The sequence below is a fragment of the Cnephaeus nilssonii genome (assembly GCF_951640355.1).
Source record: "Cnephaeus nilssonii genome assembly, chromosome: 7".
NCBI lineage: Eukaryota > Metazoa > Chordata > Mammalia > Chiroptera > Vespertilionidae > Cnephaeus > Cnephaeus nilssonii.
The window spans coordinates 71,154,668-71,174,571 of NC_137078.1; the positions used below are offsets into that span (position 1 = coordinate 71,154,668).

General features: G+C 57.4%; 1 protein-coding gene across 11 annotated transcripts in view; it reads right to left on the reverse strand.

The window, feature by feature from the left end:
- Positions 1-17,144, reverse strand: part of LRP8 (LDL receptor related protein 8) — a 75,712-nt gene extending 58,568 nt beyond the window's left edge. For 3 of the 11 annotated variants that reach the window (XM_079778307.1, XM_079778315.1, XM_079778313.1), the window contains exons 1-2: positions 16,859-17,134; positions 15,980-16,099 (exon numbers count right to left, since the gene is read on the reverse strand). In XM_079778307.1, coding sequence (XP_079634433.1) covers positions 15,980-16,099; positions 16,859-16,967 — 229 coding nt within the window. In that variant the 5' untranslated portion in view covers positions 16,968-17,134. Of the gene's footprint in view, positions 1-15,979; positions 16,100-16,858 lie in introns of all 11 variants that reach the window. The other 8 variants (XM_079778305.1, XM_079778306.1, XM_079778309.1 and 5 more) reach the window with 6 other exon arrangements.
- Positions 17,145-19,904: the final 2,760 nt, after the last annotated feature.

The window sequence follows — 19,904 nt, forward strand, 5'->3', positions numbered from 1 at the left end:
TCAACAAGCATTCACGGGCCCTCCTCTGTGCGGAGCCCTGTGGGGGGCACTGGGGGTTGGGAAAGAGCATGAGACCCAATCCTGCCTGCAGACACCCACACTCAGGAGATGCTGAAGGTGCCAAACTGACCCCGGGTCAGGCCCGCCCGCCCCTGGGAGTGTGTGGGAGCCTGGAGGAGAAAGGAGAGGCACTGCTGTGAAGGCTGCTCGGGAAACACCCGGGGCTCACAAGAGGGGCTGAGCTCCGGCCCAGCAGATGGGAGGCTGGGTTCTCCCTGCTCTGAGCCCCCAGTGCCTCCCAGGGCCCGTGCTCTCCCTGCCCTGGTCCACCGTGACCACAGATCACTGCCAGCCCCCAGCGCCCCTGCCTGTCCCAGTACCCGGTGAGGGGTGGGCAGGAGGTGTCCTTGGAGGGAGGGGCCTCTGGCAGCAGGGTGTGAAAGAGGGAGGGGTAGCTGTCTCACAAGGGCACAGCCTGTGTCCCAGGCAGGTGGTGAGCTCACCCCTTACCCACTTCTCTGCCCCACATCCCGCCCCCCTCAACCATGGTTCCCGGGGAGCAGGCTCCAAGGAGGCCCAGCAGCCAGACCACCAGCTGCTGCCCCCTCCCCATACAAACCCCGGTCACAAAGCACCCTCCCCCTACTCTGCCCGCCTGCGGTGACAGCCTCTTGGCACCAGCTCTCCCCTACCCTCCATCTGTCAGGAATCGGTGAGACAGACTGTGAGAACCACAAGAGTAAGCAGAGACTCTGCTTGGACCCCTCCCCACTGCCTCCCTAGCGCTCCCCCCCCCCAAGCTCCTGCTCTCCCCCCACCCCTGTGTCTTCCTTTCCCTTCTGTCTATCTGCCTCTTTCCTGCTGATGAAGACATTGACAAAGTGGGAGTGGGGGGGGGGGGGGGGGGCGGGACCAGCCAGCCAGTGACACACACTTATTTGCAACCTCCACATACCACAGCCACAGCAAGCCACCCATCTGTCTTCATCCCTTACCGCTCCCTGCCTATTCAGGGGTCGGCATCCTGTGGGATTGTGGGCTCAGTGTCCCTGTCTATACAACTGAGCAGTCAATCCCGGCGAGCATGCCTCCAAAGGGCCACCCGGAGCCCGGAGGCAAGATGTGGCAAGGCTGTGTGAGTCACGGGGCCCGGCGCAGGCCAATGTTTGGTGTCCCCGCTTCTTCCTGTTTAGTGTGGGGATGGAGCTCCAGCTGCCCTCGGCTTGGCAGAGGAGAGGTCAGAATGGCACAAGTACAGATGGGACCATGTCTAGAAGGATGTACGTGGCAGCCAGCAAGAACGCAATGTGAGGTGCACAGGGCAGCCTGGGAAGCTGAGGCCCAGAGAGCAGCCACACGGCCGGTTAGAGGCGGGAGCAGCCACAGGGCCGGGTTAGAGGCGGGAGCAGCCACACAGCCGGGTTAGAGGAGGGAGCAGCCACACGGCCGGGTTAGAGGTGGGAGCAGCCACCCGGCCGGGTTAGAGGCCGGATCGGGACAGCGGCCAGGTCTCCTGGACAGTCCACACAGGATGCTCGGCCCTGGCTCCTCCAGACCTTCCTTCCAAGGGGCTTTATTTCTCCTTGAATTCCCCCAAACATGAGGAAGAAATCAACTCTTGACCTTTTTTTTTAAAAAAAGTGATCCTTGACCAACTGGCAGCAGAACCCACTCATAATGAGGAAGCCCTGCTGCAGGCCTGGGGGCGCAGCGACCAGGGTTCATGGGGTGCAGGCAGACTGCCCATCACGTCCCGTCTGACATGGGACTTTCAGGTTAAAAACCAGGACAGTGCTGAGCGCACCAGGACGAGTGGTCACCCTCGTGGGAGTAGGCCCTGGACAACGCCACAGTGCTGGGCAGATGCAGTGGTGGGAAAAGAGAGTAAAACGCCTGCTCACTCTCCACCCCGTGAAGCTTGGTCCACGCCCCCCCCCCCCCCCCCCCCCCGCGGCCAGGTGGAGAGGAAGTGCTGGCCCAGCTGCAGTCCTGCGGTCCTGGGGGGCCCATATCTCACCCCAGCCACGGCACAGATTGCCCAGGGAGAAGGGGGAGGGGTCCTGAGTTCTCCAGCTCTTTCATAGCCAAGGAAGCTGAGGTTCAGAGAAGGGACACCTGTTGCCCAAGGTCACACACTGAGTTAGGCGTCCACGGCTCAGGAGACAGGGCCTGCTTTTCCATCTGCAGATCCTCCCAGGTCCTGGCAGGGCACTGGCATAGAGCAGGCCTTCTGTGAACATGGGAGCGTGGACTCAAAGGTGCTTCCGTGGGACCCACAGAAACACCCCTGTCCGGCACATACAGTATGAGGTGCGGGAACACAGCACGGGGTGGGTGGGAGGGGCACTGGGCATGTGCCAGGCCAGAGAGACCCCATCCCTCCTTCTTCCCCTCCACCCTCCTTCCCAGGCCCTGGCCAGGTCCCCCCTGAGGTCTGGGATCTGGTGTGACCCCAAACTTTTTAAAAATATGTTTTAATTTATTTTTTAGAGAGAGAGGAAGAGAGAGATAGAAATATCAATGAGAGAGAATCATTGATCAGCTGCCTCCTGCAGGCCCCCTACTGGGAATCGAGCCCACAACCCAGGCAATTGGGAATTGAACCGGCAACCTTTCAGTGCCCTACCAACTGAGTCACACCAGCCAGGGTGAACCCCAGGCTCTTAACCAGACCATTCCAGTGCAGAATGGCAAGGATGGAGATGAGGGAAACACGGGGTCGAAGCCCAGAGGAGGCCCTGACTCACCGGTGGGGGAAGGTTCCCGGAAATGACTCTGGAGGTAAAGCAGGGTCAGACAAGCAGAGGAAGGGCCTCAGGCAGAGGGGAACTGCATGTGAAAGGGCGATGCTGAGCAAGGACAGAACAAAACTGTGCGTGTTTAAGAGCACTCGGCTGCAGAGCAGCGCATGGTCAGGGCGGCTGCAGTGAGTGGGGGAAGGGCTTGGACTGGCTGGCGGCAGGGGAGGAGTCTAAGGATTTGGTGGCTATTCCAGGTGAGGACGAGTGGGGCTGTGACAACTCCCAGGGCCCGGGTGAGGCCCAGGCTGTGGACTGCGGCCAGGGGCAGAAGAGGTCCATACTCAGCCCCCCGTGCCTGTGTGCAGGTCATCCTAGGGTGAGGGCACTGCCACCCTGCTGACCAGGAGACCAAGCTGTCTGTAGAGAGGTCACCTTTACCTCAAGGCACGGCACATCCGTCTTCACCCTCCACTTCCCTGGCAGGCGGGTTACAGGGACAGCCAGCGTTTGCAGAGCCCGAGAGTGCAGCCCCCGGGCCCTGAGAAGCAATGGAGAGAGGACGGGCCTCCCCTGAGGTCACACAGCAGGTCAGCTGTCACAGGCTGGGAGGGGACCCTAAGCAGGCTTGGGGTGAAGGCAGTTTTTGTGAGCAGAGGCCCCAGAAACAGAGCTGGGACCAGAGCGGGACAGGAGAGTCACCGGAGGCAGATCCAGGATGGAAAGGAAGACGATTTTCTACAGGAAGAGCTGTCCAGGGACAGAAGGGGCTATCTGGTCAGTCAGTGAGCTCCCTGTCCCTGGAGGTATTCAAGCAGAAGTTGGGAACCCCTCCACACACCCCGCCCCGAGGCTGCTTGGGGGATTCCTGCATTGGGATGCCCGTCGGGAGGCTGCTTGGGCGAAACGAGGATGCTGCTCCAGCCCCAAGAGCCATGGCTCGCTCATTCATTCACTCAGCACACGTTCACCGAGGCCTGCTCTTGCCAGGCTGGGGACCAGGAGCAGCATCAGAGAAAAACCTCCGCTCTCAGCTTTCCGCAACCCCATCCAGGGGCGAGGCTGGGGCCGGACAGGGCACAGAGGATGGAGGCGCTAGCCCACGCTCCATGTCACAGATCTGTATCGGCCCCCCTCTCAAAGAGCGAGCACGGGGCCACGGGCTGGGCAGGGGCAGGCACAATGCAACCTCCTCCTGCACCCACCCCTTCCAGAGGTCCCTGAGGCTCTGGGCTCATTTCCTAATGAGGTCTCTGGAAGGGCTCTTCCTAATTAAACTAGGACAGTAAGTTACGGCCGGGGCCGCAGGGAAGAAGGGGAGACAAAGGAGCCTTTTGGAGCCCTAGCCCCTCCCATTCTGCCCAGCAGAGGAGAAGCATGGCAAGGGAGGGGATTCCTGAAGTACAGACAGGAAACGAGGGTTCATAGAAGGCGAAAGAAGCTTAGCTAACCTTGACTTGAGCACCGACCACAGGCCGGGCACTGGTCCCCGTGCCTTTTGTAAATTAACTCACACAGTCCTCCAGCCTCCTGGAGGGTTCGGTGTGGATGGCTCCAGCTTACAGATGAGGCAAGAGCTCAGAGAGGTGAAGCAACTTGCCCAGGGTCACACAGCTAGGAAATGGTGAAGGATGGACTGGACCCCAGGCAGTCCTGTGCGAGACCTGGCTATTATCGGTGTCCCAGGGATGAGGTGACCCATGCAGGAGCAGTCAGGGGCAGGGGACCTGAGGGGGGCGGGGGGGGGGGGTGTCTTCATGTCTATGGCTCCCTCCAGGATGCACAGTAAACAGAGGTTTGGAGTCAGGCCTGGACAGGGGCCCGGGGATCTGAATTTCAAATGCTGCCCAAAGTGATTCAAACTCCTGATCCAATCCAAACTCCTGCCCCGTACAGGCGAGGAGACGGAAGCCCAACGAGCGGCAGAGACATGCTCGGGTCACTCAGCAAGTCAGTGACAAGGTGAGGCGACCCGGTTCCTGGTGGGTCTGAGAGCCAAGGGTGGGGGTGAGCATGGCAGCAGGGTTCAGTGAACCCACACAGACAAGGGGGAGAACTCCGCACAGAATGCACGTGTGGGAGGGCCCAGAGCCAAGGAGAGGGAGGGCGAGAGGTCTGGGAGCGGAGGGGCACCGGGGCCGGGGCTGCACCCACAGGCGGGCAGACTTCTGGGCCCTGGTGTGGCCCAGGTCCTGGAGAAGGAAGGACCGACTGGCCCTGTGGGACCCAGCACGGTTTATAGGGGCCAGAAAGTACTTTGACCCACATCTGGGGTTCAGGTTCAGGGGACTTGCCCCCGGCCCCCCAGCCAGGACGCAGAGGAAGTGCAGGGGAAACCCAGGTCCGGCTGGCACTGGGAGCCCACACTGGGCGCTGCCCGCTCTGCTCCCTTGGCCTGCGGGGTGGCGGGTGGACGGGGAGGGAGACAAAAGAGTGCCACAAACACAGCTGATAAAAAGTTTGCTCTGCTGGCCTGGTCCAACTCAGCAAAAAACAAACAGGCGGAACTCCAGAGTGAATGTGGTAACAAACAGTTGGTTCTGGCTCCGTGTGCGTGTTTAGCCATGTCCCCTGCACGAGGGGCTGCAGTTCACAGTCCCTGCTCCCTGCTCCCTGCTCCCTGCTCAGGGGTCTCCTGGCCTCAGGGAACAGGGGCAGCTCCTTAGACCCCCACCCCCACCCCTACCCACCTGGGGCCTGGCTGTGGGGGACTCCTGTGAATACCCTGGCTCTCAGGGAGAAACAAAAGAATCCCAGAGAATGGGGCCAAAAGAGGCCTGGAGGTGCCTGGCTCCCCATGAGTAGAGACCCCAAGAGGGGCAGGGGGGAAGCAGGGGTGAGGCAGGGGTGGGCCAGTGGTCTGGGCCATGGCGATGATATCCACCTCAGCCCTCTAAGTGGGGGCTAGACAGTGGGCTCAGGCTGAGGGTCAGTGGGGAGAGGCTGCATGGCGGGGGGCAGGCTGGGAACAGAGACTGCTGGCGCCTCTCCAGCTACAAATAATTCCCCACCACAAACAGCCAGTGGGGGGCTTTGGCTTTGGCTGGGCTGGGCCGCCTTGGCCTGTGCGGGAGGAGGAAGGACGTCCTTGGCCCTGCAGCCTCTGTGTATCCATAAGTCACCTCCCTCGTGGCGCACCCCTCCTCGAGCCCGCACACCCAGTGCACATGCGCGTGAGCTGGGGCACACGGCTGAGGGGGCTCTGAGGGCAGGTGGGCAGCAGATGGCAGCTCAGGGTCCAGGAAGTGGAGAGGGAGAGGGGAGCACTGGCCTGCGTGTCCTTGGATTCCGGCCACCAGGAAAGCCCGGCCTCGGTCTCCAGCTCTTCACTCCAGCAGCTTAACCTGGGCCTGATGGGGCCTTCCTGCCTCTCGTCAGCTGCCAACTCTCTGATGTGAATTTGGACCCACTGGTGAGCCAAGGCCCCTCCTGGGTAACTAACCATGCCAGGCCTGGCAGGTTAACCAGTTCTCCTCGGCTCCCTCTGCTTAACTAGCTGCCCCAGGCCACCCGGGAAGCAGCCACCCTGGGGCTCCCAATGCAGATCGGATGGTTCCTCGAGTCCTTCCCGACCGGAGAAGCGGCTGTGCTCCAGGCAGCCAAGTCCTCCCCACTGGCCAGTTGACCTACATCTTTCCTGCTATTTCAGCAGCTGCCCTCTTGTTGTGTCCTTGGTGCAGGAGGAGGAAGCTGCTGCCGTCCCTTCTAGTCAGCTGTTCCCTGTGCAGGGGTCACAGGCTTGGGAAGGGGAACGAGGATGCTCATTTTCAGGACCAGGATCTGGGCAGAATGCTTTGCGTCAGTCAGCCTGCGCACCGTCCCCAGCTGGGCTCATTATCCCACTTCACAGACCAAGGATCTAAGGCTCAGAATCTACGGCCTATACCGGGGCCCCAGCCAGCCGGTCCCGGGGCTGAAGGACCTGACTCCATTTTTCTCCATCACTCCACTGCATCCAGCCCAATCACGGCATAGGAAGAAGGCAGAAGGGAAGTGGCCCAATGAAACGGGGCCTGAGGGCTGAGTTCTGGAAGCGGACCCTACGAAGCCCAGCTACCCTTCATATCTGCCTGCCAGAATCCACCCACCACACCAGCCAGATTCCTGCCAATCCTCACCAGGCAGTAAGGAGCGTGAGGGCCACAGGTCTCCCACCCCCAGGCCTGGACTGGCCCTGAGCCCAGCTCCTGGGAGGAGGAATCTGCTCAGAGTGCTGGTTGCAATGTAGGTAGAACAAGGACCAGTGGGTAAAGGGGAAATGAAGTTCAGAGAGGGAGAGCCACTGGCCCAGGGTCAAGTGGGGGTAGAGACAGAACACTATAAGGCTGTGAAGGGCACGGATTCTACGAATATCTTAAGAACGAAGACCAATTTTGTTCCCTTTTATTTTCTTCAGTGGGGGCGGAAGTCCTTGGGGCCAGAACACAATTGTCCTTTCTCCTTGCTTTGCTCTGAGCCGATGGGATCTGGTTACTTTGTCCTGTGAACCAGGGACAAGGTGGCCCTGTGCTCAAGGAAGAAGGAAGTCCTGTGGGCCGGCCACCGGCTGGGGCATTAGGTGGTGGTGTGAGATGGGAAAACGGTCTCCTTGAAAGAGAGCAATGTGGCTTTCTCATAAAAATGCACACATTCAGCAATCCCTGTGGTAAGAGTTTATCTTAAGGAAAGAATCAGATAAACGCACAAAGATGTGGTTCAAGGATGTTGGTCCCAGCGCTGTGTGGAACAGGAAAAACCGAACCAACGAAACACACGCCCATCAGTAGGAGACTGTATCATTCAATGGAGAGACTCATGCAACGGAATACCACCTGGCCCTTTAAAACAACGACACAAATCTTCTGTTATTGAAATGGAAAGACACGTATGACATGGGGAGAAAAGAACTGGCATAGCACATCCTTATTTTTGCTTAAAAAATAAATGTGTTCATGCCACCAGCTCACACGCGGGGGAAAACCTCTGGAGGATCTGCTGCTTCCGTGCGGTGTAACCAAGGGTGACGGTGAGCATCCTTTCTGCCTCTCTGTGTTGTCTGTGTGTGTGTGTGTGTGTTTAATTACAAGCATGAAATTACTCTTATAATCACCAAGTTACTTCCACTGGAAAAATAAATGAACAAAATAAACTGAAGTGAGCCTCCGCTCCAGCGCTACCGATAATTAGCTGTGTGGCCCTCGGCGAGCCCCGTGCCCCCCCTGGGCCTCAATTTCCTCGTCAGGAAAATGGGGTAATAGTGAGCTCCTGCACCACCTGCCTCCCAGGATGGCTGTGAGGCATAAGCTGGAAAAGGCCATCCTGCAGCCTAATAGGTGAGAGGGCTAGAACCTGAAATACACTGAGTGGCCAGATTATTATGATCTCTGAACGCATAAAAATCTGGCCACTCAGTGTGTGTGTGTGTGTGTGTGTGTGTGTGTGTGTGTGTGTGTATACACACACACACACACATATTAGAGGCCTGGTGCATGAATTTGTGCATTGGCGGGGGGCGGTGTGTCCAGCCAGCCTGGCCATGGGAAGGGGACATGGGTGGTTGGCCAGCTTGCCTGCTGGTCGAACTCCTGGTGGAGGGGACAATTTGCATATTAGCCTTTTATTATATAGGATATACACTGAGTCGCCAGATTATTATGATCTCTGAACGCTAATCTGGCCACTCAGTGTAGTCTCCAGAGTGACTGGCCTAAAGTCCCTTGTGGCAGCTCGAGTGGCCACATGACCACTCCCATGGACTCCCAGAGAGGCTTTGGGCTGTCTGTCCTGCCGAGTTCCAAGGGGCAGGTGTGTGGAGGCCGTGAGGGTCCTGGGAACTGGGTGGGCCTGGAAGCCCCAGGGCTCTTGGTTGACCCTCTCAGTCACCAGAGGGCATTCCGAGGGACCTGATAGTGTGCTGGGTTCTGCACCCCCAAAGCGGCCAGCTTGTAAGCATCTGGGCGAGGCCCTGCTAGGGGCACAGAGGTCAGACTGGAGGCAGTGGATGGGGAGCTCACAGTCGCCCCTTCTGAGCCACTCTGGCTGAGAGGCTCTGCCTGGGGTCTGTGACGTACAGGAGCTTGTGAGAGGCGGGGTGAGCGAGGCTGGTGGTTAAAAATACTTGAGGGCCTGCAGGGGCCAGCGCTGCTCCAGAGGGAGCCATGGTGGGGGCTGGCTAGGAGGGACGCCTGGAGTGCCTGGAAAGGAGGGCCACAGCTCATCCCCTGCGCCCCTCACGCTGCTGGGACCGGGGTGTGTGAATGTGGAATGGCTATCTCTTCCTTTCACCCGCATCAGACTTTGCCACCAGACAGGCTTGGCCCAGTCCTGCCACTGAGCAGCCAAACTGCCTGGGACAAGTGAGCTTTGGAGCTTCGGCTCTTTCCTGGCCCTGGCTGAAGGGGGACTTGTATGAGAAAGCCCCCAGCAGCAAACATGCTCATTAACTCTGATTACAACTAACATTATGATTTTAGATGAGTTCCCAGCAATCCAGGGCGGGCACCTGAGGTCCCCCAAAGCCCTTTCTGTGGCATAAGCCTGTGGCCTGCCTTTCGCCTGGGGACACCTTATTCCCTGATCCAGAGGGAAGAGAGAGGGCAGGGGCGGCAGGTGGGTGCTGCAGCGGGGAGGAGGTGGGAGCACACTGTTCTGACTGGAGTCCTGCCCAGGACACCCTAGTTCTGAGACCGAGTCTCTGTTGACCCCTGGAGCCAATGTCCAGCCACCGGGGCCTTGGTTTCACCTTCTGAAGCCTGGGGCTAGAGAAGCTCCCAAGTTCGCCTGCTGGGCAGAGCCCTGGGGGTGCTGGGCTTCCCCCTGCGAGGCACAGCCAGGAAGAAAGGAGCACCGGCCAGACAGGACAAAACCAGCCTCGGGACAGGCAAGGGCCGGCAGGAACTGCCCCTGCTGAAACCAACCAGGCCTATTCGACCCATTTCTTCCCTCAGCCCCTCCCTGGACACCTTCCTCCCTCCCCAGTCCAAGACGAATGGCCTTGGGGCAACCTCCACTGTGGCTGGACGACCCACCGGCTGAGGCAGGCCCCAGCTGCAGGAGCCGTCAGACACCTGGGCAGCAGGTACCTGGAGACTTCAGGGGAAATCCTCCCTCCAAGAACAATCATACTCATTGCCATTCAACGAGCATCTACCTACTGCTGACCAGGCACATTATCTCATTTAATCCTCACACCGTCTCTGGGAGGGAGGGACTATTATCACACCCAAGCTCATTCAGCAGCATAGAAAGCCAGGTGTGTCTGATTCAGGGCCCCACTGAGCTGTCATTTAAACACAGGCCCCTAAGTCCCTCTCTCTGACTCCTGTATCTCAGCCTTGAGGAGAGAGGGCAGCAGGGAGGGCTTCCCTGAGGAGGTGACACCCAAGATGAAGCTTCTAAGGTGACAACAAGAAGGTAGCTAGGTGAGGGAGCGGAAAGAGGATTCTAGGCAGACAGAATGGCACGTGCAAAGACCCGGAGGTGAGAAGCAGTAGGAAAGCAAGAGTGAGAAAACAGTTACAGTGTGGTGTCACAGGCCCATAGGAAGAGACAGGAACGGGCTAGAGGGACGTGGACAGCAAGGCCTCAGAAGGACCCTGGGTGGAGGAGTTGCCGGTCAGATGAGGAAACAGGCTCAGAGAGGAGCAGCGCTATCTGTCCGATGACTCCCTCCAAAAAGGAGATGAAGCTGGGCCTAGTGTCAGGGGTGTGAGAAGGGGGCACGGCCAGGCGGCACACTGAAGGGCAGATGCAGGCCGCAGCCCGGCTGGGCGCTGTGGCGGAGTTTTAATTATTTACGAGGCTGCTTCCCAGCAGGCCTCAGCGCTCCTGCAGCCGGGCCTTGCCCAGCTAATGAACTCTCAGCCACGGGAGAACTCGCTGTGGCTGCTCTTTATTAGACCTGGGATGGAGGGGTGAGGGGGGCTGGGAGAACAAGGCAGCCTGAAGGAGACAGAGCAAGGCAGAGGGATCTGAGCACAAAACCGGCCCACCGTCCACCCAGCCCCTCAGCCCATCCACAGAGAGAAACACACGTTCTTCCCAGAGCTGGAGGGGTGGAGCGGGTGGATGTCATCTCACGAGGGGGGAGCAGGCCTGGAAGGAGCCCGAGGCCACCAGATAGTGCTCGCGGCAGCACGGGTTCCATAGGTGGGTGCCTGCATTCTCTGAGCCAGACCCTTACCACGGCGATTCTGCTTAAAAACCATACGCGCTGGGACTGGTTACTTAACTCCTTCGTGCCTTTGTCCGATGGGAATAATGCAGGTACTCCATAGAGCTGCCCCATTTTACAGAACCAAGAAGCATGAGGTGATGTACGTAGAATCTCAGCACAACGCCCGGTGCACAGCAAGGGCTCAGTGAGCGTTCGCTGTTGTTGTTACTCTGGGAGCAAAGGGCTGGCCAGAGACCAGAGCCCCCATGTCGGCCCCCAGACACGATGGAGCAACAGGAAACTGAGGCCAAGGGGCCAGCTGGCCTACGTGACCCACGTCCACAGCCAGGGACCCACCCAACTTCCCCTGGCTGGGCCACCCCCGGGCTTCCAGCCCCTTCCTACACTTTGAAGGCCCTTTGAGCTGGGGACTGAAGCTCTGTGAGCCTTTCCTCTCCCAGCCCGCCCGCACAAAACCGGTCCGAGAGGGCCAAGTCCCACCTGCCGTGGCCGAGGATGAGGATTTAGAAGGCCTTAGTTTGAGTGCTGCCTCCAACCCCGATGAGCTCTGTGACTTTGGGAGAGTAATTTCACTGCTCTGACCCCAGTTTCCTCCTCTATAATATGGGGACTGTACTACCTATTTTTAAGCGGTAAGCTCTAAGGGAACGGTATTAGTTACCATCTTTCAAGGCCTGGTCTATCTGTCTCCTCCTCCAGGAAGCCTTCCCGTGCTCCCCCAGCCGCCCTCAGTGCTTGGTATTCACAGGCTGCATTCTGGCCCCTCTGGGAGCTGGAACTCATTTTGCCTCACACAGACTTCATTTACGAATTGCAACACCCATTTTGCAGGTCAAAAGGTACAAAGGTGAGGCAGCTGTCCTGGAGTGGAAGGGTGGAAGTGCCAAAGAAAGGGGTCATTTAAAAGGCAGGGAGGCTGCTCAGGCAGAAGCCAAGAGCCTTGAGGGGAGGATAGTTCAAAGAAATGCAGTTTGGGCAGTTGGCCCAGAATGGGGGCGGGGGGGGGGGGGGTAGAAATCCCCAGATGAGGAAGGAAGAAGTGAGGAAAGATCATTTTTGAACAACTGGCCCCACCCCCTTTCTTCAAGATCTCTTTCTGTGGCTCCTCGGGGCCCCTTTCTAAAGACCTTGGAGGTGTGAACAGTCGTCCATTCCCTTCTCTTTGCCAGCCCGACGTGAACATTTTTTTACACGTATAACCTATGATGGAGGAACAGCTACCCCCACTCAGCAGATAAGGAGGAAACAAACTCAGAGAAGACAAGAGTGTGGAACTGATGCTTGGTACTAACAGCAAAGCCCCCAACCCTTCTTGCACTGCAAGGTATCAATGCCATTTGTTTTTCTCCCCTCTCTGCCTACGACTCCACCCCCTCTGTCTCAGGATGAAATCAGGAACCCAGACTGGCCATCAGATCTCCCCTGGTCCCATCTGGGGCCACCCAGCCACCCACTACTTCACACTCCTCTTGCCCAGAGCCTCGCATAAAGATGAAAAGCAACAGGCTCAACACTCAGAGTATGACTTTCAAACACCTGGGTCACCTTCCTAGATCCTTCCACACCCCACTCCCCACCCCCAGCAAATAGCGCCCCAGAGCTGGGAGGCAGGTGGACGTCTTGACCAAGTTCTGTCATTGTCTGCTGTGTGATCGTGGGCAAGTCACTCAGCTTCTCTGAGCCAGACCCTTACCTACAAACAGGATGATAAGAAAAAGGTCTGCTCTTCACAGCCACTCTTGGAAGATTGCTATTAGAAAGAATCAGGGAGATAAGGTATAACTAGACCAGAAATACAGGAGTTTTTTGTTTGTTTGTTTGTTTGTTTGTTTTAATTGATTTTAGAGAGAGAGGAAGGGAGAGGGAGAGAGAGAAACTTTGATGTGAGAAACACCCATTGGTTGCCTGCTATTGTATACTGATGGGACAGAACCTGCAATCTGGGCATGTGGCCTGACTGGGAATCAAACTGACGACCTTTTGGTTCATGGAACAATGCTCAACCAGCACTGGGCCAGGGCTGTTCAGGTTTTTTAAAAATCCTCAACAGACAATATGTTTTTATTGATTTATTTTAGAGAGAAAGAGGAAGGGAGAGAGAGAAACAGCGATTGGTTGCCTCCCACCCTTGCCTCAACCCAGGGTTGAATCCAAAACCTTTGTTTGTGCCCTGATGGGGAATTGAAACCAAAACTTTTTGGTGTACAGGAGGATGCTCCAACCAACTGAGCCACCTGGCCACAGTCAGAAATGTAGTTTTTATTTCCTTGCTTCATCCTCAGCTGTAAAGGGACCACAGAGACCAACTCCCCACAATGAGACTCATAATATTTTACCCCAGCTCAGCCATATTCATAACTTCAGTAGCACTGGATAATGGTCGAGTCATGATTAGTCTAAGAACCCTGGAGTCAGATGCTTAAATTCAAGCTCCTACTTAGTAACTCAGTAGCTGTGGGGCGAGTAACTTCATCTCTCAGCACCTCTGTTTGTAGAGTCTGTAAAATAGGACTAATCTGAAGATTAAAGGAGTTTATATAAGCACAGCCATAGTAGTTGGCACACAGCTAATGGTCAGCGAGTTAGTCTCATTACTTCCAATTACATTACTAGAACTGGTCCTCAAAACCAGAGCAGGAGCCCAGCTGGCGTGGCTCAGTCGACCTATGAACCCGGAGGTCACTGTTTGATTCCCGGTCAGGGCATATGCCCAGGTTGTGGGCTCGATCCCCTGTGGGGGCTGTGCAGGGGATCAATGACTCATCATTGATGTTTCTATCTCTTTCTCCCTCTCCCTTCCTCTTTGAAATCAATTTTTAAAATATATTTAAAAACAAAACAAAAAACAGAGCAGGAATCATTAGCCCACATGGTCAGGGAAGGAAACTGAGGCAGGAGGAAAAGATGTGCCCTAGTCACAGAGCCAACTGTGGGTTGGGTCAGAGAAAATGAACCCAGAGGCTGACTGGCAAACCCAGACAAACAAACAAACAAACAAACAAAAACCTTGCCCTGGCCAGTGTGCTCAGTAGGTTGCAGCATCATCCCATACACCAGGAGGCCATGGGTTCGATTCCCCGTCAGAGCACATACCTAGATTGCAGGTTCTATCCTTGGTTGGGGCAAGTTAGGGTGGCAACCGATTGATATTCCTCTCTCACATTGATGTTTCTCTCTCCCCCCCCCTCCAACCCCTCTCTCTAAAAATCAATGAACATGTAACCCCTCTCTCTAAAAATCAATGAACATGTTCTCGGGTGAGGATTTAAAAAACAAAATAAAACCTTGAGGACTCAACAGATCGTGCCTGTCCAGGTGTTCCCTCTACCCCACCCCACCCTACCCCTGCCACCGTGTGGAGCTAAGGGTCTGTCTACCCATTGCTCTCCTCCCGCAGATCCTGTTCCCCTGGCTGGGGGGTGGGCCTGCTCTCCTAGTGCCCCAGTGCCTGCCCACGGTAGGCACCCAGTAACAGAGAATGAATGGCCACCTGATGCTGTTACTGTAAATCCTGTTTTTTTCTGTTCCTGGAACTACACTCCACCGTAGCAACTGCCTGCTAACTCACTTCTGGTCCCACAGACATGTGAAACAGCGTGCACCCCAGGAAGGAACTCCCAAAGCAGTTGCCCCCGGAGTACAAACACCAAACTCAGGAAAGATCACCTGCAGCCAACACACGGCCAGGGCTCACATGCAGCCTCGGGACCCTCGGGTCCCTTCCGGGAAACAAACTCTTCCTCCTGGCTCCCTCCTTCCTGGTCTGCCCCATGGTTAGGGGCAGAAATAGAATATTGGGGACTAGCTACAATTATAAGAAATATTAATTACACTCTGTTAACCGTGATGGTTCTGTTCTAATTAGAGGAAGCACATTCTAACGTGGCTGAGAGCTGTATACCCTGGGAGATGGGAGCTAACCTCGGAATGCAGTCCATCCTCCTTTCCCAAGAACTGCCTACCATTATGGAAAGACTTACAACCTCGTGACTGAAACAATCTAGTCCTGGAGGCACCTGCCCTTTGAAACCCCCAGGCCCTATTGCCTGTCCCTGAGGTGCCCGGAGGCATCCATCTTCTGCAACGCCCCCCAGCCCGCATTGCCTGCTACCTGTAACCATTATACCTTGCCTCCTTTCCCAGGCCTGTAATTCTTACTCTCCCACATAATCTGTGCCCTTCTACCCAATATAAGCAGCTGGCGTATGGGGAGGGGAGAGCAGATTTTTGTGGATGACCCGCTGCTCCCCCATACTGCCCGCATCATTGGAATAAATGCTCATATATGATTCAGCCCCGTCTCTGCTTAACTGGCTCATGTAGTGACAGGCAGCCAAGACCCATTGGTTGTCTGGTTATACCATGACTCATGCCCCAGGCGGTCTGCCTGGAGATCCAGGTCGGCTAACGAGAGTGGCACAGAAGGGCTTCCCTGTGACTAGGCAGAAAACCAGCGGGCTTTAGCTCTGGGTCCGCCTGCAACTACTACCCGCCGGGTGAGCGTAGGGGTGTGGCCAAGGCGGGGCCAGGGCAAGGTCCCTGCGCCCACTGCACCCCGAAAACCACACACCCTTCCTCACCACGATTGGCCGCTCAGACCACGGGGGCCTAGGCCTATGGGGTGGTCTTGGCCCAGCCAATCAGGGGCCCTGGGGAGCCCATTCATTCACAAAAAAGAAACGAGGAAGTAAAGGAGCGCGGCTAGGCCTGGAGCCGTGGGAAACTTTGAAAAAGCCGCGCGTTCCGTGGAGCCGAGGCTGGAGCCCTGGAGGCCGGCCGGTTCGTAGGAAGCTGGACCCGCGCAGGGACGGTCGCGTCCTCGCCCACAGTTCCGGCTCAGCCACCGGGTGTGGCGTGCCCTCCTCCAGGGCCACGGCGCCCCGGGCCCCGCCCCGACCCCAATAGGGCCCGCCTGCAGCCCAGCTCCCAGCGGCTCGCTCAGCCCCACGGCCCCGAGGGAGGCGGTGCCCAGCGGCTGCCCGGCTGCCGGAGTGAGGTCCACGCAGGTGGCTGGGCGGCAGCTGAGCCACGTGCGCGCTAAGTATGGCGTCCCCCGCCGTCCCGCCCTCCCCCACCGGCCACTCACGGCAGTCGTCCTCGTCGCTGTTGTCCGAGCAGTCATCGTCCTCGTCGCATCTCCACACAGAGGGGATGCAGCGCTCGTTCCGGCACCGGAACTGGTCCTCCTCGCATTCCTTGGCCAGCCCTGCGCGGGAGACGGGGTGTGAGACGGACCGCGGACCCTGCAGTCCAGGCAGGGGGCAGGGTCTCCTGCGGCGGAGGAACGGGGGCGATGCAGCAACCCCGGGCACCTCGGGCACCCTCGATCTGGAAGGAGGGGAGGAGGGGTCCTGGGATGGCAGGCAGTTCCTTGGCACGACGAGGCCAGGCACACACAGTCGGTGTCAAACAACTTAGGCGTACCCTCCATTCAGGCACACTCGCCCGCACACTCGGCCCAGAGTCAAGGATCCACGCAGACACGTCCTACAGGGAGCCCCCAAGCACGCCAAGACCCATGCACTGGGCGCTGCGGGCACAGCCCCTCTTGCTCGCAGCCCCTCTTGCTCGGCAGCGCGCAGGGGTCCCCGGAAACGCATTGTCAGGCGGGGAAGTCGCCCGGCTCCGCTCACCGCCGCCACGGAGCGCGTGTCAACGACAAGAATCTTATAGCTCACCCAAAATCATCAATGACTACCCCCCCCCCAAAGTTCCCGGCCCGCCGGGGCCCCCCTGCGTCCATCCCCCAAGAGCAGGTGCCGAGGGCAGAGCCCACACCACAGGGAGCCGCGGGGGCGGGGGACAAATGAAAAGATAACTGGGTCCAGAGAAGCCTCTCCTACCCGGGCGCCTCGGCCAGGCCCGGGCTGGGTGGCCCTGGTGCAGCCCGCTCCCCGGCCGCCAGGCCGCGCTTTGTTGGCGGCCACGGCGGCGCAGAGCCTGGCCCGGGACCCGCCGCACGTACCTTGGCTACCGAGCCGCGGATCCGCCGCCGCCGCGAGATGCTGGAGTCGCAGCAGCAGCAGCAGCAGCAGCGCCAGCGGCCGGAGCGCGCCCCATTCGGGGCGGCCCATGGCGGGCCCCGGGCTCCGGCCGCAGCGCCCCGCACACCCCGTGTCGCTGCCGCAGCCGCGCTTCAGCCCTCCGAGTTCCTGCCGCGGCGCCGGGGCTGCCGCTGCCGATGCCGCCGCCGCCGCCGCCGCCGCCCGCCCCGGCTCCTCGGCTGCATTTCAAGCAGGTTCCGTGACGCTCGGCGGCGGGGCGGGCTCAGGCTGGGCGCGCGGTCCCGGCCCTGGGCTGCCGCCTCCGGCGCGCGCGCCCCCTCCCGCTGCCGCCTCCGCCCCGCGTCCCTCTCGCTGCTGCCACCTCTCCCTTCTCCCTCACGTTGGTCCACTCCTCCCTAGGCAGGCTCGGTGACCCTGCTTAGGCCGCGTGCTGGGCGCTGCAGAAGCTGGGGTGAGCCAGATGAGGCCACTGTTCCCAGAGGTAGCAGATACTCCAGAGGAAGCAGCGCAGGCTGCCTGGAGGAGGAGGCAGGCTGGTAGGAGGCTGAGGGAAGCCTAGGAGCGAATCTGGGTGGGAGGGGAGATGTGTCCCTGTGTGCACAGGTCCGTGCAGTGGGCACGTGGAGCTGAGGTGGTGGTGGAGAGGAGTTTAGGTACCAGGATGTGCATGGTCAGGAAGAAGGTAAGGGAGTGGGGCTGGACCTCTGCGTGCCTCAGCAGCTCCAACCCGGACATTACACATCCGTGAAGCTGGTTAATACGTCCATGTATAGTACATCTGTGCAAGCTACCTGCTCATGTGACCATGGCCAAGGATGGGCCTGGTGCACAGACTTAATCATTCATCCTCATTTGACACTCTCCAGGGAGTGGGGCAGAGGGTAGACAATCAGAAGGGACATCAGGGTAGACCTTGCTGTGATAGAGAAGGGCAGGGACCGTGGGCTCCACAGAAGGGACTTGTCATTCCTGCCCATAGGAGACAAGGCCTCTGCAGGAATGAGAAGGCCCCACCTCTGGAAAGTCACAGCCCACCTCACCCGTGCCAGGGTACAGGGTGCAGGGTGCAGAGAGAAGACCCGGGATTAGGTTGTTGCTGTTTAAGGGCATAGGCCACTAAAAGAGACAGACTCACAGGAGCCCAAGCCCAGTGTAGGTCCACCACCCCTCCCCTCTTGCCCTCTCATTTCCACTGCAGAGGGGCGGAAGATGGGGCCTCAGGAGGTGTTAGTCCCAGGCCTGGAAGTCCCTCTGTTTCATGAACAGCCTCTTGAGCCCTATTACTTCCCACAAAGGGCAGCCCCTTTGGCAATGGCTGTGGCCACCCTACGGAGAGCCCAGCAGGTACTCATGCCATTACCCCTTCTACCCTTGTTCATTCAGTCATGCAACAAACATATTCCAGCCCTGCTCTGTGCCAACCCTGTCTTGGGCCTAGAGGTGGTGCCAAGGTGAACCAGACATGGTCCCAGCCCCTGTGAGCTCTCTGACTGGTGGGGAGACAGACCATCAGCAGACAATGAAATACAGGTATGATTTCAACAAAAACGTGTGGAGCACTTACTATGTGCCAGGCATTGTCTGAGGCCTGGGGATACAGTGTAGAAATATATGAGGTCCCTCCTTTCTCTCCTGTAGCTGACATTTTAGTTGGGAGAGGCAGACACAAAAGCAAGAAAACAAAAAAGATAATTTCAGACCATCATAACTGCTATGAAAAAAATAAAACATGGTTATGTGCGAGGTGATCAGGGAAGACCTCTCTGAGGAGGAACATTTCACTGAATGGCAAGACTGCTATAGGTTGAATGTTTGTGTCTTCCCAAAATGCACATGTTGAAACCTAATTCTCAATGTGAGGGCATATGGAGATGGGGCCTTTGGGAGGCACTAGGACGTGAAAGGGGTTAGTGCTTTTATAAAGAGACCCAGAGAGACCTCTGGCCCCTCTACAACATGAGAACACAGTGAGAAGAGGGCTGTCTGTGAACAAGGAATTGGGCTCTCACCAGACACCAAATCTGCAGGCACCTTGATCTTCGACTTCCCAGCCTCCAGAAATGTGAGAATTAAATGTCTGTTGTTTATAAGCCACACAGTCTATGGTATTTTTTTATGGCAGCCCAAACAGACTAAGACAGAGCCCAGCCACATGGTAATCAGGTGGAATGGCATTCCTGTCAGAGGGAACAGCAGTGTAGAGGCCTTGAGGTGGGCTGGAGCCTGGTGATGAGGAGAGGGTGGTGACCAGGTGAGGTCAGAGGGATGCTGCAAGGCCTGATCACATGAAGGCTTTACAGGCCCCCGTAAGGAGTTTGGGTTTTGTTCTAAGCACAAGGATGCCTGCTGGGACGGCAGGATGCCTAGGACTGTGGAGTGTAGGATGGAGCCCCTCCTGCAGGCCAGATTGACCTCCCAGCTCAGCCCCTCCTTCTTCTCTCTGTGGTCTTAGGAAAGTTAGTCCCCATCTTTGAACCTCAGTTTCTCATCTGCAAAATGGGGGTAAATGGGATATTTCCAAGGTTCATTCTAGTTCTAAGATAATTATGTAGATTGAAGTTCAGAGGCAGCAAGGTCGAGAGATTAAGAGCATGAGGTCTGGGTTAGACTGCCTGGGTTTAAGCCTGTTCTTTCTCTTCCTCGCTATGTGACCTTGAGCAACTCACTTAACCTTTGTGGCTCAGTTTCTTCATCTGTAAAATGGGAATGGTGGCAGTACTCACTTCACGGTGTTTTTGTGAGGATTGCATTAGATAAGATTGTGTATACACAGCATGTAGTATACAGTAGTTGCATAGTAACTGTTAGTTATGTTGCTATGATTCAAACACAATTCCCTGCTCAAAAAACCCTGATGACTTCTCAACACTCAAACAATATAGATTGAGCCCAGGCATTCCTTGACCTCCCCTCCAAAGGGGGTCTTTTCTCATACTGTCTCACAAACGACCAGCTGCCAAAAAGGGCACTCCTTGTCTCCCGACAGCCCCTCCGCAGAGGTTCTCT